The 25762-nt window shown below is 42.3% G+C and overlaps 1 protein-coding gene across 1 annotated transcript in view; it reads right to left on the bottom strand.

Annotated features, from left to right (window-relative positions):
* The window catches only part of PITPNC1 (phosphatidylinositol transfer protein cytoplasmic 1), a 186515-nt gene that overhangs the window by 86345 nt on the left and 74408 nt on the right, over positions 1-25762 (bottom strand). The window contains exon 2 of the mRNA XM_089540927.1: positions 6485-6633. Coding sequence (XP_089397053.1) covers positions 6485-6633 — 149 coding nt within the window. The remainder of the gene's footprint in view (positions 1-6484; positions 6634-25762) is intronic.

Raw genomic sequence — 25762 nt, 5'->3', positions numbered from 1 at the left:
ATAACATCATGCAGTGTTGGCTGAAGAAGAAATTTTGTACATGAGGGATAGTTACAGATATATCTCTGTATGCATATTGATTTTGGCATTTATCTCACTCAAAGTCAAGCCACTTTTTGTGATGTTGGAGATCAAATTTTAATTTAGAGCTGTCATACTTAGCTTATATTTTGTTTGTTATAAGCAGGATGCTTATCCAGCTACAGTTAACTCTCACTGATAGAAGTAAGACAGATATGGAGTCCAACACTTTCTAGAATTAGAGGAATGCATAAACAGTCCTTTCCTGCTTTGGCAACTTTTGGATGTGATTAGCTATGCAGCTTTGGGGATAATGTGGGTTATAGTACAGCACATTGGTGGGTGGGGCACCAGGTCAGTGAAAGATGGCCTGTTAAAAATAAATTTGTTTCAGTATGCCGAATTCTGCTGAACACTGCATTTTCTAAACTTTTTTCTCTGAGCTCAATGGAAATTAAAAGAGCTTAATATTGTACTCCAGGTAGGTATATCTTCCTGGACATAAATATGCAGTCAAGTGGTGACAGAGACTTGGAATGAGGTGTGGTAATTCTGTGGAGGCTGATTCAAACATTCCAGCTTTTATCTGTTGGAAATTAACCCTCACAGGGCCTCAGGGAGTATATTGGCTTAACAAACTTTTCAAATGGAACATGGAGGGTAATGGTAGGAAAGAAAAGAGTCAGAGATGTCAGGATGCAAAACAAGCCACACTGCAGTGATGTAATGGGCACACTATTGTTGTGCCTACTTCCAAGGGGTATAGGCACATCAGAGCTCAATAACTGTAAATAGGAGTGGGAGCAAATGGGTTATCCAATAATCTCCAGTTAGACTGGAGCGGGTAACTGCTGGGACTCTCCCTGTAAGCCAAGATGACTAAATTGAAATTGCCATACTGTGGCCATATCATGGAAAGGCATGACTCACTAGAAAAGATAATAATTCCTGGTAAGGTAGGCAGCAGGAAAAGAGGACCATCTCATTCTAGATGGATGGACTCAAGCAAGTAAACTGGGGCATGGGACAGACCACCAAGGAAGGGCAGTCTGCTGGTGCCCATTTTTGCTCCTCAGGGACGTCACAACCCACAAACGGCGCACTGCCACTGCGGAGCAAAAAGAACCTGGAATTTCTGGGTTGCAAGTTGCAAGTACGCCATTGGCGCACCTGTGCCGTAAGTGACGTGTGGCGCTGTGCAGACACCGCACGGTGCTTACATCACAATGGCGGTGCCCATTTACATGGGGCGCTGCCATTGTTACGCCACCGCCACACAGTAGGGTTGCAGGACGTGCGGTCACTCTGCCCCTGGGCAACCCTACTACATGTCCAGGCTGGCACAAAGCACTGTTCTGGATCAGGCCTAAGTAAACTACAGCCCTGAGTTTGCAAAATCTGAGCAGGGCTGTTGAGAGCTGACTATGGAGATCTCTCATGTATAAGGTCATCATGAGTCAAAGTGAACTTGATGGCAGTTAACATCAAGGCATAATATGGCCAAACAAGGGCACACAGCATGGCAATATTTCCCCATGCCCTCTAGGCAGCATTGTAGGAATTGGGAGCAAAATAATATTTTTTTTTTTGGGGGGGGGGGAATATGGCAAAGGAAATATGGGTGTCAGGGGTACTTTGTGCATTCCTGCATAGCACAGGATTGGACTGGATGGCCCTTGAGGTCTCTTCCAATTCTATGATTTTATGAGTCTATGAACAACAACAACGGGAATGATGTAGGTCTGGAGGCCAATTTACTGCCCCTTGAACTCTCCAGGGGTTTCATGGGCTTTCAAAAAGCCCAAAGCAAAAGCAGAAACCAAAAACCTGAAAGTGACCAGAAGACTATTTCTGGCCTTGAAAAAACAATTCCTTTTAAAAAAAATATTAAATTGTGCAGCAGTCCCCCATAAACTATTTTAAAGCTGAACTCTTCCCAGAGAGGTACTTCATCCTTTTTTGGCCAGAAAAAAAGGTTGTTCAAGGAATCCTGATAAGCCCAGAGCCATAAAAACTGCATTCAAGGTCCACACTTTGCCCACCTATGCATTAGTTGAAGCAATATTTAGGGGGGAAAGCAATAGAGGACTTACAAATTGAACCAGTCAAAGCATCAGCCCCCATACATCACCAAGTCACTCCTGGAAGATACATATCCTGTAGTTTAACAAAGGATAGAGCAACAAGGGAGTGGAATCCCCACATCACAATCTTAACCATATTTCTGCAAGCAATTCTCTCTGTATTGGAAGCCAGGCTGACTGGATGCACTCATAGTGTATACTGAGGAAATCGAGACAAATATAATCCTTGTGTCAGACAAGTTTTAATACCTAAAGCAAACTTTCTCACTGAAAAGGCTGCAGCTGCTAATTTGGGAGTTTGGAGCAATTAATCTGCTTTACAGATTCCACTCTTTTTAAAGAAGTAATTGAGCTTCAAAGATGACACCTTTTCTCTTCCATTTTACAGTACAGTACACATCAGGAAACCTGAAAGACTGTGAGAAACATTAATTAATTAGCTGTCTTACATCTTTTGACTGAACGTTGAGAATGATCTTCCTCAACTTGGGTAGGGATCCTTCAACTTTGAAGATTTCCTTAGGGCTGAACACAAGTGCAATCCTGACTTGAGCCCCCCATATTGCAAGTGTTTCCCCCAGGTAATAAATCCTCATCATTCCAGGCATGCACTGATGTGAACAAATAATGGCAGCAGTCCAACAACCCTTCAGCATAGCGTAAATATCCACATGCTGAGATACACTGCACCAGAACTACAGAAACCTCATGGCAGAATAGGACCATTGCACAACACATGTCAACGAATGGGAATTATCCTGAACACAGGTCAGCAAGTGCCCAAGGAAGTAAGTAGGAGATGTTGATTGGTCAGTCTAGTCCACATCAATTATGGGTTATTTGAGCAGGATGCAGGGAGAATAACAGGAGTTGTCATTAGCCAGTCCAGAAGTTCAAGTACATGAAGCAGTAAGGAGTAAACAGAGCAATCTAAAATCTATTCAATCCAGGGTTAAGACAAAACAGGAACACATGCCAACAACCAGATAAGACAGCTGTCAGCACTCAGGCTGGGAGAGAACTGCCAGGATATTTATGGGTAGTTCTGTCAAGATCACTAGTGTCTAATTAGTTTGCCATCTAGTATTTAACTTGTGCTGGGCACTAAGCCTCTTCCTCTTGAATTTACTGAAGGACAGGGGCTTGTTGTCTTCTGCGTCTGCAGCCTATGCCATCTCTTCAGACTCTTGGAGAGTGTCATCATCAGGAGTTGCAGCTTCCTGGAACTCTGCCCTTTCCGCCAGGGGATGAGTTATGACATCTTCATCCTCTTCATCTGAGTCCAGGGAGTGAGTTATGACCAATGATGTTGTACAACTCAGAACTGCAATCTGTGATGTTGAGTGCATAAACTTGATGTGGTACCTTGTTGCATTTGCAACTCTGCTTCTACCACTAGCAGCCAAATATGGGTGTTGATCTGTGGCATATGTGCATGTCACTGACACAGTGGCCACAATAGTGTGTGAGGTGGACCTTTACAGGTTGACAGAAATGATCACCGATTGCCAAGCTTACTCAGAATTCAGAATTCATTCACATGAAGACATACTTTTATTTGTGTATTTTCTCAGTAGCTTTTTCAGTAAACATGCACAAGAATTTGTACAACTCATAATTATCAGTAACTCTATATGAATTCAAAGTGATCAACTGGAATTCCACAGCCGTCTATGAACTCTGGAGCTGTCTGCCCCCAGCACTGTTCAGTCCACCCCCACTTCACATATATGTCTGGCTCATAAGTTGGTTTCTGTCCTATGTATTCCAAGCATTCTTGGCACTTATGATTGCATAAGCATCAAGATCTGTAAATGAGATGGGTGAGTACCTAGCCTTTATTTACACTCACTAGTTTCCCTTGCCCTTTCCAGAGTGCTCCTGGTATATGGATCAGAACTCATGGAGATGTCAACATTGTCATTCTCTTGACATCTCTGATAACTCAGTTATGTAGCCCAAAACTCTATTGGTGTTTTAACTCTGCTAGTTTGTATAACCATATGAAGATGAACCCCCAAATTTTAAAAAGTGAGGTCAAAGCTGCAATTGTGTCATATTTTGGACACATCATGAGAAGAGAGGACTCATAAAAAACAATAATGTTGGGAAAGATGGAGTAAAGTAGAAAGAGAGGAAGACCACATGCTAGATGGATAGACTCTATTAAGGAGGTCACGGGTATGAATTTGCAGGAACTAAGCAGAGCAGTGGAGGACAGGGAGTCTTAGAGACTGCTGCGCGCATTATTACATCCGCTCGCCGCTTTGATCACGTTTCTCCTCTATTATCATCCCTTCACTGGCTCCCTTCCGTATCCAGTATAAGCTTCTGTTGTTGACTTTTAAAGCCCTGCATGGGCTGGCCCCTCCTTATTTATCAAACCTTCTTTTTCCTCACCTCCCACTCGTGCCCCCTGTTCTGGTAGTCAAGGTCTGCTGTCTCAGCCTAGAATTTCCACTGCCCCATCGCGGATTCATCCCTTCTTGCTTGCTGCCCCTCATTCCTAGAACCTCCTCCCCCCATGAACATGGCTCATCACTTCTTTAACCAGTTTCAAAACGGAGTTGAAGACAATATTATTCAGGGATGCATTCCCAGGCAATTTGTGATTGTTATCAAATTGTTATTTGATATTTGCTTTGATATGTGATAGTCGATGTTTTTAATTTGTTATTTGCTTATTTTATCTAATGCAATATTGTATTATTTTATATATATTTTGTTATTATCCTGTAGAATGTACGCCATTGGCAGGTTTCATTTTTCTCAATTTTTTAATTGTATGTTCATCGCTGTGTAAATCTACAGTGCTATATAAATAAAGTTTAATAATAATACAGTGCGCCCTTGCTTTACGTGGGAGATCCGTTCCAGACTCCCCTGCATAAAGCAAATTCCACCTATGCTTGAACCCCATTTAAATGAATGGGGCTCATGCCCGTGGCGGTGCAGTGGCGTGGCGGCACGTGAGCGCCATAGGTGCACACCCCATTAATCCCTATGGAATGCACTTCCCCTTCTCCCTGTGCAGTTTTCAGCGTATGCTGAAAGCTGCATAAAGTGCACCCGCGTATGATGCGGGCACACTGTAATAATAATCCACAGGGTCATCAGGGGTCAAGATTGAGTCAAAGGCGGTTAACAACAAACAACAAAGTTTGTACATCATATTAACTTGCCTTGCACTGTGTGTCTATTTTATTATTTTAATTTTCTTATGATATCAGTGTTGTGTGTTTTGAGTTTACATGGTTCATGTTGCTCTTACACTTCCTTTGGATGTTTAAAAGCAGGTGGCATAGAAGCAATACATGTAGGTTAATTAGTGATGAACTTTGAACCAGGTGGAAAGAGGAGGGCTTTTTATGTACTTCTCTGGCCCATTCCATATTCCAGTACAAGGGAGATCACCAGCTCACCCAGTCTTCTGCACCATCAATGTACCCCTAGATCCTGGGGAGCACTAATGGCAGCAGTTCCTGGACAACACTGGGTGGGATGGATATCTGCATTCATGAAACGGTGTGCTTCTCTAGGTACAGACTATCACTGTATTCAGTTCCCCTGGCAACTAGATTTATGGAGACTTGCTTACAAATAATCCCCATTTTAAAGTCACTTCAAGGCATCTGCATATCTTGAATCCTAGCTGGTCTTTTACATAACTGATTTGTCATAGGTGTCATTCTGTAATACATTAATCTATATGGAAAGTTGAAAAGGTCCTACTCTTCCACCTCATGGTGCCATGGAGGGGACCTTGGGCTCTCAAAAGCTTTGCCAGTGGAATGCAAGCTCTGTCTACCAGCTGGTTAGGCTATGAACACAAACTTAGTTGCACATTGTATGTCTACCATTTAAGGAAGTAAGTACAAAAATGCTTATCGCAGAAAGTTTGCCACAAGGTGATCAGTTGGCCAGAGCTGTAAACACAATGGTGTGGAATAACTGTGATCTGCTGCACTGGAGAGCTTACCCACACTAATGAAATTACAGACCTTCAAGTTATTCAAATTATGAGATAGTTAATTTTTGCTGACTTCTGCCTCACATGCAAATTGCTGAATTAATGAGTTACAGAAGCTCAAATTAACATGCACTGTATATGTGAAACACAACCAATAAATACTCTCTTAGTGATAAATGGAAAAGAAGAAGGAAAATTTATTATTTTCAAATGCACTACTCTTTTTCTGTACCAAAATTTCCACTGACAAATATTGGATACTAACACACTAAATTTGATTTCAGTGACACTGGTCTTCCATCTCTATCTCGTTTGCCAAACTGTAGAATAATGTTTTACTTCCAAAATACATATATACGTTTAACAGTGATGCAATGGATGTAGAATGGATGGATATAGAAACACTTGCCTGTTCAGATAAACTCTTTTTTCTGTCAGTTGACCATTGCCATAATTTGGATCTTCATAGGGTTCATTCTGCACCACTTCTACACCTTCTCCACGATCACTCTGCTCATGGCTGTGCTTGCTGATCATATACAGCTGTCCAATTCTGTACTGCAATGCAAAAGAGAAGCAAATGAATTAGCTTTCTGCTAAAGCTTCCAAACTCATGAAGTACTCACTATGATAGTAACCAACATAACTGGAAGTAACTGATGAGGAAAATTACTAACACCAGTGAGATTATGATAAGTAAGATGTGTTTATAAAACATTTTTTTACACAAACCTTTGAAAAGTATTTAAATTGCAGTATCATAAACACTTTAATTTATTCAACATGGAGCAGTTCCCCAAACATGGGGAAATTACATTTGATTTGGCACAGGCACAGGCGCAGCCTCTGAAATTTGACAGTAATTCACAAGTGTAGTGGGCTAAAATATGCCACCATGATCATACAAATTGGTTGTAGATGTGCCCAGCTGCATCTCTGGATGAGATCTGACAATTCTGCTGTGTCCCTCTGGCCCATATTTCATAGGCTACTCTACAATATCAATCAATCAAGAATATTTCTTGATTATCTGAGAAAATTAAAAGTGTTAAATGGATAGGTTCCAGAAGTTAGCATTGCAGCCTACATAACACATATTTCTTCTTTTTTTAAAAGGAAGAATTAAATGACTAAATTATTATAAAGGTATCTTGAAAAGACCTTGAAATGCCTCTGACTGTTTTGGTAAATACTCTGATTGTTTTTGGTTCAGGTCCCTCAAAAGATACATAAGCAGAATTGTTACAGCAACTGAACTATTTTTAATGATATAAAGCCTAACATAGTTTAATAGAGGATTCTAATTGTAAACTACCCACCTGAAGATTAGATAAGTGCAGAAATTCAGTATTTACTTACTTTCAGAATAGGCTATCATTTCAATTTAACTAAGTTAAATACATTTTTAGTGGAATTTTTACAGGTCTGTAAGAATTTCAGAAGAAAATCAGCTTGTGTGTTATAGATTATAGCAAAGCCTTTGATTGTATAGATCATGAAAAACTATGATGCATTGTTCTTAAAGAAATGGGTATACCACAACATTTGATTACCCTAATGCAGTGGTTCCCCAAACTTTTTTCAGCTACCTTCCCCTTTCATCTTGGGTGACAACCCTAGTGCCCCCCATCCATATTTCTCAATATTACGTCTATTGTTCTACTGCAAATTCAAAACAACCAATCTTGGTTGCTGCTTCCTTTGGACCCAGTCACCCTGAGAGAAGCAACTGAGCAGCTGGCTGAACAGCAACTGAGAAGCCTCTTGCCTATTCCACCCCTTCAGCAAAGGCCAGTGTGGGTAAGTAGCCTCTTGGTCATTGCTTAGCCAGCTGCTCCAAAGGTGACCAGGTGAAAAGGAGAAGCTTGTTCCTGGTGAGGAAGGACTCTCAATCATTCTTCATTGGAATGGAGAGAGATGCAGTAAGCATGTGTGTAAGGAGTTATAGAGGCCACATGCTCTGGACTGGACACTGGTGTGGACAGGGAAAGGGAGATATTTTAACTACAGGAGCCACTCCAAAGTGAAGGAGTCTTTCCAAGAACCGACCCCAGAAACTCCTCCCTCTCCTTCCCCAGAGACATGTCTTCTCTACAAAGCTTCAAGTTTTCCCTGCACACAGACTTACACAAGCATTATTTCTTCTGTTACCTCTTCTCTCAGCCTATCTGATGAAAGAAAGCATGAGAACAGCTCTCCACCATAATTCTAAAGGCTTCTGTTTCTCTTGTCTTCCTTGCACACTAATACTTTGACTGAAGCCTCCCCCCCCCGCCACCCCATTTTCCCTCACTGCTGCCCCTTTCCACTCACTGCCCCCCAGTATCTTTCCACCACCCCCTAGGAGGGCATACAGCCCACTTTGGGAATCACTGCTCTAATGTATAACCTGTATTCAGGACAAGTGGATGTCATCAGGACAGAATACAGAGAAAGAGAACAGTTTCCAATTGGCAAAGGGGTCGGGCAAGGCTGTAAACAAAGTCTATTGTATGCTGAGTGTATCATATGTAAAACTGGACTAGACTATAAGGAAAGAGGTGTGAACACTGGAGGAAGGAACACCAGCAATTTAAGATATGCAGATGCCATCATGACCCAAGGACAGCTGTTTAAGATAGGGTGATTTGGACCATAAGTTGAAGTTGACTTGATGGCAGTTAACAACAACATGACTAGAAGTAACTGAAATTAAACATTAACCAGATATTTCTGCAGCTTAAGTGATTTTTAATTGTTCCTTTCCTGTAATTCTAAAAGTAAATGAAATTGCAAAAACCAAGTCCTTCTGTATTTCATGCATAATCCAGTGTGAAAAGGGGGTGGGGGGTTTGGGGGTGGGGGATGTAACTTAACACAATAACACCTTAACAACACTAGAAGCTGTAGATCAAGTTTATATCACACTTAATGTTTGGAACACACATTTCAGAAATATTCTGTCAATTTACAACTGAGATGATGTAATTACAAATAACAAAGAGCCTGCAGCACAGTCCTTGTGCTCAAAAGTGCTACCTAAGAAGCTGGCACTTATACAGTGGCATTAACCCAGTAAACTGTTAGATTATTATTTTAAACTCTGCCTACCAAGATCACATAGGATTTTATTATATAATGGATGTAATCATCATAGGCAATTTGTCACAGCAGAATACTTAAGAGTTTGTGAATCCTTTCACCTGAGAAGATGTTTTTCTCTGCTAAATTGCACAACAAAGATTAATCCTAGTACTGAGCCTCAACCTCTGTGGAAGCCAAGGACAATTCCATGACTGACTGCCAAACATATTTTGTTAGTATACCACACAAAACAGCACTAGTATGGAATTTTTTCAAATTCCAGGAAAGTGAAGACAGGCAGAAAGATTAGAAGTTTGCCTTCCTAACAAACCCTCAACAGAAGGTTTCTAAATGCAAGTTGCTCTAGCTGTAATATGTTAGATTAAAATGTTAATCAAAGAAGAAGGCCAGGTAGAAATGAAAAAAGACAGTTTCCTGGGCCATTAATATTAATTCCCCAAATGTCCTAATTCATTAGCATCTTTCAAATGCCACACATAGAAATAAGAGGTGAATAAAGTGCATTCCGTGTACCATATATGGACACTGCCAAGGAAAAATTCTGATCCCCTTCACCCCCCTTCATCCTTTGCCCCTATTGGACTGCCATTGGAGGTGTCACACTTTCCCTTTTTTGCATTGCCACCCCAGCCTCTATGTTTTAAATGCCCACTGGTGCATTTATATGCCAGGTTAGGGTTAGGATGAAGAGCTCCTTTGGAACCAGTCTCGCATCGGGGCATTTATATGCACTGTCGAAAGTGCCCACTTTCCTGGCTAGTGAGGTTTATTTCTGCTTCTTTTTAGTTCAGCTTTTCTCTCCTTAAAGCAGCTGCAGTGCTGCTCCCAGCCGCTTCTGGGGCATGCATGATCTAAATGCCCCATCCCCCAAATGGCCTGAAACTGCTTCTTTTGGCCCATCTGTTTGAGGCCAATATTTCTAAGGCACAGGTGGCTACAGTTTTGGATGATATGGGAATTATGACTCTTCTTGGTGCTCATGTTCATTCACTTCCCTTGTATTGTTTCAATGTGTTATATGTAGGATTCTCTTTGAAAACATTTAGAACCTCTAGTTAATCTAGCATAAGGCAACTAGATGGCTACCTGAGAGTGGACAATATAGAATCACAGAGTTGGAAGAGACCACATGAGCCATCCAGTCCAACCCCCTACCATGCAGGAATACACAATCAAAGCACTCCTGACAGATTGCAATCTAGCCTCTCCTCGAAAACCTCCAAAGAAGGAAAACTCCACCACTGTCTGAGGCAGTGTATTCCACTGCCAAATAGCTCTTACCCTCAGAAAACTCTTCCCAATGTTTAGGTGGAATAGCTTATCCTGTAGTTTGAACCCATTGCTTGGTGTCCTGGTCTCTGGCCTGGCTCCATCCTCAATATGACATATGTTTAAATGTTTAGACATGGCTAGAATCATAGAATCATAGAGTTGGAAGAGACTGCAAGGGCCATCCAGTCCAACCCCCTGCCATGCAGGAATCCAAATCAAATCATCTTCGACAGATGGCCATCTAGCCTCTGTTTAAAGACTTCCAAGGAAGGAGACTCCACTACACTCCGGGGGAGTTTGTTCCACTGTCGGACAGCCCTATCATGTCACCTCTTAACCTTCTCTTCTCCAGACTAAGCATACCCAGCTCCCTATGTCTCTCCTCATAGGGCATTGTTTCTAGATCTTCTACCATTTCGATCATGTTTCTTTCAACACATTCCAGCTTGTCAGTATCCTTCTTGAATTATGCCACCCAGAACTGGACACAGTAGTCCAGGGAAGGTTTGTTTAAAGCAGAATAGAATGGTACTATTACTTTCTTTGAGCCAGATACCATACTCTGTTGATGCAGCCTAGAACTGCATTGGCTTTTTTAGCTACCACATCACACTGTCATATTAATGTCAGTACTCTGAATTAAGTATAGAAATGGACTAGCAGCCAATGCAGATTGTAGAGTACTGGCATTAATATGGTTGTGCTGGGATTGCAATTTCTAAAGTCATAAATGGCCCAGGAAACCTCGGTTAACCAACAGTCTAAAATAAAAAATAAAAATGAATATACTACATTGTAGGATAGTCTGGTCTTCATATTGGCAGCCAGTGCAGTTCTTTTAGAACTTGTGTCATGGAGTTCCTGTATGTAAACTAGCTGCTGCCTACTTCCATGATACCTTCAAGGGCAGCTTCAAATTCCATGCATTCCAGTAGCTCGGAAATGGGGCGGGGAGTGAATTAATTAATTTGTTAATTAGGCAATTCATTAGATTTCCCCCTTAGATTTAGGGCAGCTTTTCTCAACCTGAGAGTTTCCAGACATGTTGGTTCTCCATTATCCCTCAGCAACAATGGTAGTTTTTTTGTCCATCCGGGGGGAGGGGGGAATCAAGCTAGGAGAGGCAACTTTAAAATGACAAAAAGAGCTGATAACAAAATGTGTCCCTAGGGTTAAATGGTGAAAACTACCATGACCTGTGTAAATCTCATGGTCTGTTCTAAACTAATATTTTAAGTACCGTAATGTTAATTTAAGAAATTTAATTTTCAAATGTAATGTCTTAAACTCTGCAATAGCCTAAAAAGGAAGTTAGTACATTAACTACTATAATCATGTTATTACTCTCCAGAAACTGTTGCTGGTGAGCCAGCCAAAGATATGAACCATGGATCCCACTTAAGTCTCTAGTGAGAGGAAGAGATCCAGGAATACTCACAGACTACACAACTCTTTCCTCAAGGGAGTGTAGCCCCATCCAGGGCAGGTCATCCATCAAATTCTTAGATCCAGTTGAGAACCACCACTCCATCTTGTCAGCAATCAGCTCAAGCTTATTGGATCGCTAGTCTGTTTCAACATCTAAGCATCAATACTTTACGCTGATAACAAGGAGAAATAAGAGCTAGGTGTCACAACATAATGATCTCACCCAACTCAGTACACTGGATAGACTCTTTCAATGGTTTCATAAGATATTAAGCAGCATGAAGGATAGATAAGCCACATGAAGAACAGAATGGAACTCTGTAGCTCTCACAACGTAATTGGCTCACCAGCAACAGCAACTCAACAAAAATCCCCCCTGTGCCACCCTCCCTTGACAGATTACATGTTGGGGGTACTTAGAAACAGAACTGAAAATAATAATGCCAATATCACAGTGTCAGCATGACTCTTCTATCTTACATTTTATCTGGATAACGTTTTACAATTGTATTGTATAATTTTATAGCTTTATTATTCCTTCCTTCCTCCTGTGACTGTGTAACACATATGTGTGCCTCTGGCAGGACCCATTTTTTTTGTTTGTAAAGCATCATGTACACTGAAGATGCTATATAAATAAATAAATGGTGATATATAATGTACATGATCCTATCAATAAACAGACCTGATACTACCCTGTCATGATCTAAATGTGTCATGGACATAAGTGATTTTTCACTCATTGTTTATCCTATTTGACACTACAAAATATTACTCAATTAGAACACCTTTTTATTTAGCACCTCTTTTCTGTATTTTGCAAAGGTGACAGACTGTAGTGAATGTAATTGTTCAGAGATATGTGCACCTTATTCATGTTTCACTGTGGCACAGACTGCTGTGTAATGGTGGATGCAAACTGCCTTTGAAATTCAGCTCTGCATTCACAAATGTGCCACAGAGATTCCTCAGAAATGAAGATGTTAAAAGATGGGGGGGGGGGGGGGGCTGAAAGCATTCTGTGATTCTGTTGTTTACTTTGTTATTCAAATTTCCAAGCTCAGCATTCTTAATAAAATTTTATGGTCCTTTATATCTTCATTTTATAATATTTGTAATTTTCTGAATTATTACATTTTGAAAATAGCCAAAAATTAAATATAAGGTGCTGCACAGATAGGCTGTATGGGGCGCCGTCGTTATGTGTGGGGGTGGCGCTTCCAGACATGACTCGCCCCTCGCACATGACGAGGGCGTCAAAATGGCGGAGCCCTTTACATATGGGCGCCGACATTTTGACGTGACAGACACCTAGCCATTGGCGCCTTGCGGCGTCACAACCGTGCCGCAGAAAGAACCTGCTTTTTGCAGGTTCTTTTTGCTGTGCGAGGGAGCTGCGGGGTTTGTCTGCTGCGGCTCCCTCGCGCAGCAAACCAGGGTGGTGGGAGACCACCCTTTTTTGGGCGGTCTGTATCCTGCCTATGTTTGACTAAGTGCCTGTTTGTGTATGTGTCTGCATTCTCTCTCTCTCTCTCTCTCTCTCTCTCTCTCTCTCTCTCTCTCTTTCTTTCCCTTTTCAGCCACCCATGTTTAAATACCAAATACAGGAGGGGAAATAGGTATTGGAATACCTATAAGGAACATCAATATTAAACACATTTTTATATGCAACACACACAATGTAACACTGGGCATTGTGCCCTGATTTTAAGGCAAGTCCTTGCCAATGAGGTAAACTATAAAATTGAAGCAAAACAGAAATAGAATGGGAGGCCCGCATCAGCTCTATGTACGATCTGTTGAGGTTTTCCTACTGCCCTGTTCTGTGGCTGTATGTGCCTGACAGGGCTGGAGAGTTAACTTAACAAATGACCAGTGCAGGAGAAAAAGAGGAGGAGACAGAAAACATATCCAGGGGTAGCTGTGTTGGGCATACAGCAAAGTACAATAACATCCAAAATCTACAGCAATGCCTTTATGGGGCCAACCAAGTCAGAGTCAGCCCTGGACTGGTTTATGGAGATCACAAGGGTATCATTTTCAGAAGGAGGAGAAAAAGAGAGTAATTCATAAATTGGACAGCATTTTGTAATACAAGGCAGGGTGCATGCCGAGGGGCAAAGAAGTCAAAAAGTCCCAATAATAGGCAGGAATGCCTGAAGCTGGGATCAAAGCAGGCAAAGGCAAACACTGAAACTCAACAACTGGGTGGCTAGAAATGAATTGTTTTATATTATTATTATATGCTGCTGCCTCTGGAGCCAGATACATTTAATGTGGTCAAGGATTACTGCATTCGTCCTTGACAAGGCTAGATGATTTGCCAAAGGAGAACTTTATCATCATGAACTAGGGTATGGAACCTTGATGTTGTTAACAATCTTTGAGTTGATCCCGATTCATTGTGACATTTCTAAGACTCCCTATCTTCCATTGCTTTGCTTTAGTCCTGTAAATTCATGTCCATGACCTCCTTAATTGAGTCTATCCATCTAGCATGCGATCTTCTCTTTCTACATCCCTCCACCTTTCCTAGCATTATGGTCCTTTCAAATGAGTCAGGTCTTCTCATGATGTGGCCAAAGTACAACAACCTCAGCTTTATCATCTTGGCTTACAGAGAGATTTCAGGGTTGATCTGTTCTAGCACCCATTTGTTTGTCTTTTTGGCTGTCCACAATATCCTCAGCACTCTTCTCCAGCACCACATTTCAAATGAATTGATTTTCCTCTTATGCACTTTCCTCACTGTCCATCTCTCACATCCATACATGGTAATAGGGAAAACAATGGCCTGTATGAATCTAATTTTCATGCTCAGTTACATTTTAGAATCTTTTCTAGTTCTTTCATAGCTGCCATCCCCATTTCTAGCCTTCTTCTGATCTCTTAACTGCAGCCTCCATTGTGATCAAGGTTTGATCCAAGGTACAGGAACTATTTTACTATTTCGATTTCTTCACTGTCTATGTTGAAAGGATGCAGCCTTGCCTGACCCCTTTGCCAACTGGGAACAATTCTGCTTCTCCATATTCTGTTCTAGCAGTTGACATATGTTGGTCAGCACAAGAGTTGATTCTGTCAGTGTGGATTGTAGCAGGTCTAATGGATTATCAACTGTTCTTGGTGATTTATTTTACCCAAGTTCTCTTATTGCAGCTTCCACCTCACTTTTTGAAATTTTGGGCTTATCTTCATATGGTTCTTCTTTCCACGTGTCTTTCATTTGCTCATCTCTTTTATATAACTGTTCTGTGTATTGCATCCAATATCTTTTTATTTCTTCCTGGTTTTGAATTATGCTCTTTTTACTATTATAGAGCTTCTGAGACCTTGGTTTGAACTTCCCTTTGATTTCTCAGATTTTGTGAAGAGGTCTCTTGTTCTTCCTTTTTTGTTGTTGTTGTCTTCTATTTCTCTATACTGATCATTATAGTAATTGTCTTTATCTTTTCACATTCATTGTTGTAAAGTTACATTCATGTTCTGATTTTGCCCCATCTCCCTTTTGTTTTGTTTCTCTTATTTCCTTTACTGTTTGAAGTGTTTTATCTGTCATCCACATTTCTTCTCCTTCTTTGTAGCCACTGAAAGTGTGTATTTGCATTCTTCCTTTATTGTGTCCCAGACTTCTAAGCATAGTTCTTCTCATTCTCAATTGATTATGCTTAATAGTGCAAATCTGTTTCTTATATTGTCAGTAAATTATGTTGAGATGTTGTTCAGATCATATTTTGGTGTAATTACTGATTTTGGTTTCTTCTTGAGCTTCACTTTTATTTTTCATACAAGTAGTTTGTAGTCTGTGCCACAGTCAGCACCTTGTCCATCATAATGGAATTTCTCTATTTTGGGGGGTTCTTATTATATATTATTATATATTCCTATTATATAATCTATTTTGCATTTGTGTTGTCCATTAGGTGATGTCCATGTGTATAGCCTTCTCTCTGGCTGTATGAAAAAAGTGTTTGCAATGAATAAATTGTTAGTCTCACAAAAATATACCAGATGCTCACCTGCTTTGTTTCCTATGCCTAATCTGAATCTTCTCACTGTTTCTGATTCTTCTTTGCTTCCTATGTTGGTGTTCCAGTCGCCTAGGATCAGCCTGAGGCCCTATGTTGGTGTGTTGTCAGTTTCTTCCTCGACTTCTTCATATAATCTCTCAATCTTTTCTTTTGCCTCTGTGGTTGGTGCATATACTTGGATTATGGTGATATTTATCGATTTCCTATGCAGATTTATTGACATGATTTGGACTTAGTATTGTATCCTTTGACTGTTTTTGCCACATCTTTCCTTAGTATGAAGGCCACCCCATTTCCTCTTGTGTTTTTGTTTCCTGTAGTTATCTAAGTCAAAATGACCCATTCCTGTCCCTTTTAGCTCACTCACTCCTAGTACTGCTATTTTTATGTGTTCCATTTCTTCTTTTACTATGGGCCCTGAACAGACAGGCCAAAATAAAGCTGCTCCAGGTTACTTTGGAGGTATGCTGTTTAAGTGACACACGTATCTTAGGAAGCCAGAAGCTGTGTCAAAGCCAAGCTCCAGTCCTTAGGACTGGAGCATGGCTTTGGCACAGCTTCCGGCCTCTTAGGGCGCATGCATAATTTAAAAAGCATACCTCCAAAGTGACCCAAAGCAGCTTTATTTTGGCCTGTCAGTTTGGGCCCTATCGCTAGCTTTCCCTGGCTCATGCTTCTCACATTCCATGTTCCTATAACATGTGTGGTGATGCTTCGGACAGTGTTTGTGTTGTAGAATGTTTCTGCTACTTGCTTTCCTATCGTTTGAGTTTTTCTGTGTGTTTGGTTAATCTGTCTATTGTGACTTCTTTGTTGTTCCTACTAATATAAAAATAATTGTACTACACCTAAAACAGAGAGTCTTGTGGTGACTCAGTGACTACTTATTTAGTTGTAATTTTTTTTGTGAGGTATAGCATACTTCAACAGATCCATGAAGTGTTACCTCAATTAGCAGATTATTACACACATGCTTGGGTGGGTAGCTATAGAGGGAATTGAAATTCAAATAGTATGAACAGTTAGTGACCTTAGTAGTCATGAGTGAAAGAATACTTGGGTGATAATACAAATATTTTTGCATTGATGAGGAGATTGAAGTGTGGTGGGGAAAAATCCTTTGCCCTTCTCAAGCCACAAAAGATAAGAGCTGAATTTACTGCTAAATTCTTGTTTGGGTATTTTCCACTATAATGTATCTTTTAAGGTTTTCTGAAGTCAGACATAGAACATCATGGGAACATAGAGCATTGTGAGAACCCCGAATTGGTTTTTGAATGCTGCAGTTTCTGATGTCAGATTTAGTCCATGCATAGAAACTGCCCACAGAAACTACAGAATGTAGCAACATATTGTTGTCAAATCATGGAATATATTATGTTGAATTCCTTATGTTGCATGTGATCTTATACAACAGGTCATGCAACAGCTTTTCCAGGGTAGGCAAAGAGATAGTGTCAGCATCTGGGTCTGCCTCAGTGTGGTCTTTGTGTCTGCATCTCTGTGTGAGGTCTTTTGTTGGTGGTAAATAACATTTTAAAGCTGTGTGGCTGTCCACAAGCAAGTACAGGCCTACTGCCTGGGCAATTAGAAGGAAGTGTCATTGTCCAGGATAAGCCTATAGAGTACAGATAAATCAGAGTAGTTTTAACACAGAACTACATATGGAGTTGTGTTGTTTTCTATTATGTGTTTGGCAAGCAGTAGATTATTCCTGGGAGACCACCATATTCTGGGAAATAACTGATGTAAATCCTTAAATTGCAGCTCTCTGACTAGTTTGGGCAGATTTGCCTCTACTTTAGACTGTATCTATAGACAATGGATTTTGCAGTGTGTTCTGAGTGAAAGCTGGAATTATATTGGATACGACCCTTGTGCTAACTCTGAAAATAACCATTGATGCTAGGGGCTTTCTGCTGATACAATTATATTATTTGATGCAGGCAATGATGTCTCTGATGTCGTTGTACAGTAGTGTCTAGAAATATATTTGTTGCATGGATGCTGATTTTGACATTTTGAACCTGCTGTAAGGAGATACATAAGTGGAACTTTGTGAAGGCAACAGGGGAAATAATGCCTTTCCCACTGTCTTCTGTTTAATTTTTTTAATACTTACCATGTAATCTAATGATTAAAAGTCAACATCATTGCCAGTATAGTACTATTCACATTGTTGTCTTTAAACATTGAAAAGAAAAGTGAAAATGCACCCCACAGTTTTTGTTGCTGGGTCCCATCAAGTCACTTCTGACTTGTGGAGCCCCTAAGGCAAACCAATCATGGGGGTTTCTTGGCAAGATTTGTTCAGATCAGGTTTGGCATTGCCTTCCCCTGAGGTTGAGAGCATATGACTTGCTCAAGGTCACCCAGTGGGTTTCCATGGCTGAGGAGGGGATTCAAAACCGGTCTCCCTATAACCCTAGTCCAACACTCAAACAACTACACCACATTGGTTCTGTGCTGCATATACATAAGCACATGTGTATGCAACTCCAGCTGTCCCAATTTGTCAGGGAATGTCTCAGTTAATCCCTTCTTGTCCTACTTATTCAACTGCTTTTAAAATGTCCCAGTTTCTCTCTCCTCCTCCTTTTGTCCTCAGCTTATTTCAGTTGCTGCAAACAGAGTTAAAACTGCAAAAGTAATCTGCACTCTCTTAACTCAGCCAGGGGCAGAGGAGTGAAGGGCACAGAATCTTGCCCTTCTCAGCAAGCTAGAATAAAAGAAAACTACTGAAGACTCCCTTGCCTTTTGTATTCTTCCTCATTAATCACTTTTGCCATCTTGATCACACTCTAATTTTGCTTGGCCACATGTGTCCCAGGACATGTCTGCACATACATGGTAAATAAAAGGGTCTCACCTAGTTTTCACAGCAAGCTATCCAAATGACATATGATCGGAGCCAAATCCAGGGCTTTTCATTGTTTTACGGCTTTAATTTCTGTTCAGCATTCAGCTGCACGCATTATTTCACTCGCTCGCCGTTATGATCATGTCTCCCCTCTGTTGTCCTCCACTGGCTTCCTTTTCCTTTCCGCATCAGGTACAAACTTTTGCTACTCACCTTTAAAGCCCTGCATGAGCTGGCCCCTCTTTATTTAACTGATCTTCTCTCTCCCTAAATCCCTACTCGTACTCTCCGCTCTGGTAGCCAAAGTCTCCTCTCTCAACCCAGGATTTTCTCTGCCCCGTCCTGGATCAGTCCCTTCTCTCCTGCTGCCCCTCATTCCTGGAACCTTCTTCCTCTGCATGCACGGCTCATCACTTCCCTAACCAGCTTTAAGGCTGAGCTGAAAACCATATTTTTCCCAGCAGAGAGGGTCCTGTCCTCCTGTAATCTGGGTTTAGCTCCTCCTATTTGCTCCTGTAGGCAGGGACAATAAACAAAAGACCGGCCCCTATATAGGGAGGAGCTAGCCCCCCTGAACCTCAGTCTTGTTCCTGCCTATGCTCCTAGCAGGATGTGTTTCTTCGAGCCAGCAAGGTTTTTTCCTTCTCCAAAAGCAGTTTGTGAGTTTTCTTGGCCTTCCCTTCTCCTCTCCCCTGCCTTTCCCCCCTTCTTTGGTGGTGGCTATGGCAGAGGACCCCAAGAGCACTGGCTAAGGGTCATCCTTAGCTCAGGCTTCCCTAGCTCAGGGTCTGCCAGCTCAACAGAGGGAGCTGGCTTCAGAGGGAGACTCATTGGGATGTGTTTGCTGTTGCTCTGCAGCTTTTCCACTACTGCCACTCCAGTCCTTTTATTCTCTTCATTTCTCTGGCAGCCTTGGGAACATGAAGAAGGACTTAATATGGCAAGGGCTCCCAGGATTGGAGAAAGGTCTTGGCTTTGCCAATGACTCTCCCTCTCCTCCAAAGCTACCCCCTATCATGGTGGGAGCACAGGATATTTCTGCAAACAGCATTGCAGCACATGGGAGCCGTGGGAACAGATGGTGAGGGGTTTCCCCTCCATGTCTCTGTTTCTCCACATCACCTCTGCCCAGCCTGTTTAAGGCCAGGGATCAGTGAGGAAACTGGCCAGAAGTCATGGAAACTTCCCTCCTCAGCATCTCTGCCCAGCCAGAGTTCAGAGGACAGGCCAGCCAAAGCCATGGCAAAGGATTTCTCTGCACCACCTCTGCCCAGCCTGTTTAAGGCCAGGGATCAGTGAGGAAACTGGCCGGAAGTTATGGAAACTTCCCTTCTCAACATCCCTGCTCAGCCCATTGGGGCCAGAGTTCAGAGGACAGGCCAGCCAAAAGCCATGGCAAGGGATTTCTCTGCATCACCTCTGCACAGTCTGAAACAGGGCCAACATCGGAGAGGCAAGCCAGCCAGAAGACACAGGAGAAGGGTGAGTACCAGGGGCCCTCTCTCTCCAGCCACCAAATAACCTTTGCCAGATCTAATGCCCTCTCTTGGGGCAGGCATTGCCATGAGGCCTCTGCCAGGGCCATTGCAGGCACTATGCCTAGCACAAGGTTTGGGACTCCGCCAGGAGGGCAGATGGGGGGCATAAACCCTTGGTCTCCCCCTTCCTTCCCATCTCTGGCCCCAATGGCACCCAGGACCCCATAGGTGTGGGCGATCCTTTTGCAGACTGGGAAACACATGGTGGTGTTGCCAGGGCTCCTGCACTTTCCTTTTGAATTCTTATAATGAGATGGTGTATAAGGAGGCAGAGGACTCCTCCTCTATGTGGTACAGCCGCATGGCTGTAAATGAAGCTGCACTTGGCCCAGCAGGAACTGAAGCTTCCAACTCTAAAATGGTCCTTTTTGGCTGCCACAGAGCATCCCACAAAAAAGCACAAAATGGCCTCATGTCCTCCCCAGAGAGAGCATGGCCTCTGCCACCCACTTCTAAACAGGGGCTGGAGGGCCATCTTATCGGGTATGCTTTGACTGAGAGTTCCTGCAGGGCAGAATGGGGTTAGACTGGATGGCCCTTGGGGTCTCTTCTAACCCAAGAATTCTATGCGAGAGCACATGGATACAAATCCTCCTGTGTTCTCTTCCCAAACATTACAATAAAAAGGGGGAAGCCACTTGTGGATATCATGGGTGGAGAGTTCCCTTCATTTCCAATTGTGTTTGGCTGCCCCAAACTATGGCAGCGGGCCTCTCCTTTCCATCAGAGATTATCCTTGTCAGCACACAGACATGCCTCAGGTAAATGTAGAGCCATGTCCCACAGCAGCCCCTCTTCCCTTCCCAGCTACTTATGCAAGTTGGAAGGGAGCTGAGGACCAAGCCATCTTCTATAATTCAGCCAGGTTACTATAAAGCCTGCCTGAGATTAAAAGGGCTAAGCTTCTAAACCCCAGCTTGAAGTTGGGTCTGTTTTTAAACATAAATAAAACAATATGCCCTCTGAATATCAGGGCTACACTACAGGCCATATGCAGCTACCTACCCATGATTAGCCATGGTCTTCAGTCACTGCTAACCCAGGAGCAGTTTCCTCAATGCCTGGAAGAAGCTACTGCCCAGGCAGCCTCCCTTGATGGGGCAAATAAAGGAGGGGAGAGCCCCCACAGCAACAGGTCTGAGGGCTCAGATTTACAAGAGATACTGGTTAACTTTTTCTGGTGTTCATTTTATTACTGTTAGCCCATGAAGTTTGAGTTGTGCTGTTTCTGCTCACCCACTCTCTTTTTTCCAGGCCAGAGAAGATACCTGGAAACTAAGTCAACAAGGAAAGGGGCTAGCCATAAGCCAACATGATGATTTTTCTTCCTTCCTCATGGGCATCCATCTCTGTCTCCATTAGGGCCACAGCCTTTTTGCCTTAGCTGGAACAGCCTAAGACATAAGATGAGCACATGGTTCTACCTCCTTTGTGCAAACTGTTATTCAGCCATGGCACTTCTCATTAAGAGCATAAGCTTTAACAATACAGATTCATTTAAATGCTAATAAACAGGGTAACAAGCAAGGAGAGGGCCTCTGGTCACTCAGCAGACCTCTAATGCTTCATGCATTGAGGATCTTTGTTAAAAACATCTCATATGAGATGATAGATATATTGGATTAAGGTGACCAACCAAGTTCCACTTTATTGGCAAAAGGGTTATGTTCCTGTTATAGAACACAGGGAACCTCAGTCAGATAGCCTCAGGAGAGGTGGCTCCCCTTGCCTTCCTTTCCTTCATAGGAGAGATGCCTGTTAAAGGGAAGAAACTAAAAAATACAGTTTCTTCCATGAAATGGTTCTCACTAATACAAGGAGTTAAGAAAAATTATATAAAAAACAAACAGACAAACAGACTCCTCTCCATGGGGGGAGAATCTCCCCTTCCTCCAGGAGTGTTTTAAAACAATATAATCAGGTTTTTCTGCTAAGGGGTTGCTTCAAATCCCATTCAGACATCCTGCACAGCCCTGAAGAGTCTGCCACAAAGATCACAATTACCTCTTACCTTGGCTAGATAGTTTACATTTTAAATAAGAATGCCTGCTGATGGGCTTGCCATTCAGCTGCTGCCTGGTTTGGAAGGCCCATTGTAACAAGGTATGCATATGATGAGTTGGGCTCAAGGCCATGAAGGTTCATGCTGCCAATCTCTTTCTTTTAGTGGTCTCAGGGTGCTACAAGATTCCTTTTCATATTGTTGGGCATGCTTTGATTGTGATTTCCTGCATGGCAGGGGGTTGGACTTGATGGCCCTTGTGGTCTCATCCTTCTATGATTTTATTGTTATAGGTTAGCTGCTGTGTGGGGGAGTGTCTAATTTGGCTTTCATGCCAAGGTCTGGCCCAAACAACACCATTGTCCACTGCCTTCTGAGGCTGGGAAAATGGACTTCCTAGTGCCTATGCCTTGTTTTTCTGCTAGCACAGCTTGATATATATATATATATATATATATATATATATATATATTCATTCATTCAAAAAACAAACTGTGATTTGACTATTTTATACAGGAGACTCCATTTTACTATACCATTATATTTTCTGTGACTTCAAATTCCATGGATCTGGTATCCATGCAAAGTCCTAAATTCAACTCCAACACATATCGAGGGCCCACTATAATTTAGGTTTGTGTTCCTTTGACAGATCCCTTTTGTGGAGAAAATTCTCTCCTTGAAATTAGATACCAGAGGGCTATCTTTGCCAAGCCCTCTGTTCCCATTTCATGACTCCTTAGTCAGCAGTTCATTCAGCTGGGAGACCCCTCAGCCTTCGTACAGGTTGATGATAGTCTGCTACATGGACTTGGGGTGATTTTTAAAGTCTCTAGACAAGTTCATTCTGACCACAGGCCCTGTTAACACAGAGTGCATCTATGCTTCTGCATGGACTCACCAATGTCTGCGAGATAAAGGTTAATCCAGTGTCTTCTTTGCCTAACCATGGGATTAGTCTTATTTTACACAGGTTCACAGATGTTCCAGTAAAGAACTGCACATTGTTTTGAAATTTTAATTGGAGGTCAGACATTAACATTCCTCTTTCAGAGTGGTAAGTCTTAATTACTACAAATGAAATCACCTTAATATCACCTTCATTGCAAGGTGATCAGTGATAGGCTGGAAGCTGCCATAGGTCCAGTTTAGATCAGGTTCTATTCTGATTGATCACATAATCCACTGCTTAGGCAAGTTCTCATCAACTGCTTCAGGTTTTCAGTGGCTGACCTGGTATAGTCTATCCAAGATGACATTAAGAAGGGACTTGACCCAACATGATTATAAGGCAGGTGTCTGCCAGCACGTCATTTCTGCTCCATACGAGAGCAGCTAGAATGGCAGCCATCCTCACATTAAGAGGCTGTTGAGGGGAGCCCACCAGACATCGTTTTCCATCTTGGGATGTGAACACGGTCTTAAAGGCTCTGATGGTTGGGCCAATCAAGTCCCTTTGGGAGGCCTTCCTCAAACACCTCTCCCTCAAGGTCATCTTCCTCACGGCCATTCCCTCCGCCAGATGGGTGTCAGAGCTGGGGCCCTGTCGGTACGTAAAGACTTGTGTATTTTTAAGCCTGTCTCAGTGTGCCTTCGTCCAGACCCTACCTTCGTGCCTAAGGTCAACTCAACCTTTCAGGTGTCACAGGACATTCTCCTGCCTTCATTCTGCCCCGATCCTAAGAAGGACTTGGAAAAGACCTGGCACACATTGGATGAGTGCAGAGCCCTCAAAATCTACATCAAGAGGACTTCAACCTTAAGGTCATCTGAGATGTTGTTCATTTCCTTTTGCCTGGGCTCTTTGGGGTCCAAGGTACCAGTCTCGACTCTGAGTAGGTGAATCAGGTCTTGTATTTAAAAGAACTACCTTACTCTTGATCTCACTCCACCCGAGGGGGTGATGGCGCACTCAACCAGGAGTGCATCTACCTCTGCGGCCTTGGCCACTAGCGCCTCCCTGTCAGATATTTCCAGGGTGGCCACATGGAAGTCGCCTTCAACCTTCATAAGACATTACAAACTGGACGTGTCTCAGTCCGCTGAGACGTCATTTGGAAGGAGGGTCCTCCAACAGATTGTGTCGGGGGCCACAGTCTCCTAGCAGCACCTCCCTCCCAGTTCGAGAGGGCTTTTGTAAATCCCAGATTACAGGAGGACAGGACCCTCTCTGCTGGGAAAAGGAACGTTGGGTACTTACCGTGACACGTTCATTTCCTGCAGAGAAGGGTCCTGGCATCCTGCCCACCCGGGTGCTGCCTGCGACCTCCGACCCTGCCTGCCTGTTGGTGGACCTGCCTTGTTCTTCTTCTTGTTGCTGAATCGGTTTTTCTGAGTTCTTGTTTGTTCTTGGACTAGTTTTTTCTAAGGTGTTCTAGTTAACCCTTAGCTGATGTTACTAAAGTTCAGTTCCTTGATTGACCTTACTAGTCGCTTGGCTTGTTATTGACTGAGGTTCAGGGGGGCTAGCTCCTCCCTATATAGGGGCCGGTCTTTTGTTTATTGTCCCTGCCTACAGGAGCAAATAGGAGGAGCTAAACCCAGATTACAGGATGCCAGGACCCTTCTCTGCAGGAAATGAACGTGTCACGGTTAGTACCCAACGTTCCTGTTTAGGGAAGCGTTCTCAGGGAATTTGTAATTGTCATCTGGCTGTCTGACAATATCTGATGTGATGTGATTTGTTTGATATTTGATGTTTTTAATTTGTTTTTTCTTTTCTATATGGTAATTTTATCTATTCCTCTTTTAATTGTTATTATTTTAGAATGTACGCCTTGGGCAGGCTTTTATATTCTCTTTAATATTACCGACTTTGTACAGCGCTGTGTATAATTACAGCGCTTTAGAAATAAAGTTTAATAATAATAATAATAATAATAATAATAATAATAATCCAGAGGGGAAAAAGTGGGGATTTATTTCATTTTTGAATGAAAAATCCATGTATTAGCATGTGTGTCTATGGACAAATTCCATAGTGATGTAATGTGAGGCTGAAGGGGAGGAGTTCATAAATACAGACATTTGCACACATGGGGGGGGGGGAGGATGGAGAAATGAACCCTGGAACAGCTATCACCATGCACCCACACATATTGCAATTTATCTGATCAGGGGGTGTTCAAAGGGGAGAACTGTGTAGAAAGTTCCCCAAAACCCATCTCAGTGTATGTAGACAAGCCCATGTTCACTGCACATCTGGATAACCCAAAGGTAACTTAGAGTTCCTATCAGTGCAGATGTACCCCCAGTTTTCTTCTGTGAAATGCTGAAGGAGATGATGTGTGCATGCATATATTCCCACACACTCACAGTCTAGAACAAGAGTTCATTTTTAAAATGTTATTAATATTTATTTATACCTATGTCACAAAGCAACATAAAATAACAGATAATTTCATTTTATGTAGCCAAGCGTCTCTCAGTAAAGGCTCATACACTTATTTCTCACAAACTACAGAGGAAGAGA

This window comes from Sceloporus occidentalis, unplaced genomic scaffold (genome assembly GCF_023333645.1).
Source record: "Sceloporus occidentalis isolate IW3139 unplaced genomic scaffold, rSceOcc1.0.p SCAF_1, whole genome shotgun sequence".
Lineage (NCBI taxonomy): Eukaryota > Metazoa > Chordata > Lepidosauria > Squamata > Phrynosomatidae > Sceloporus > Sceloporus occidentalis.
This window is presented reverse-complemented; position numbering and strand designations above follow the sequence as displayed.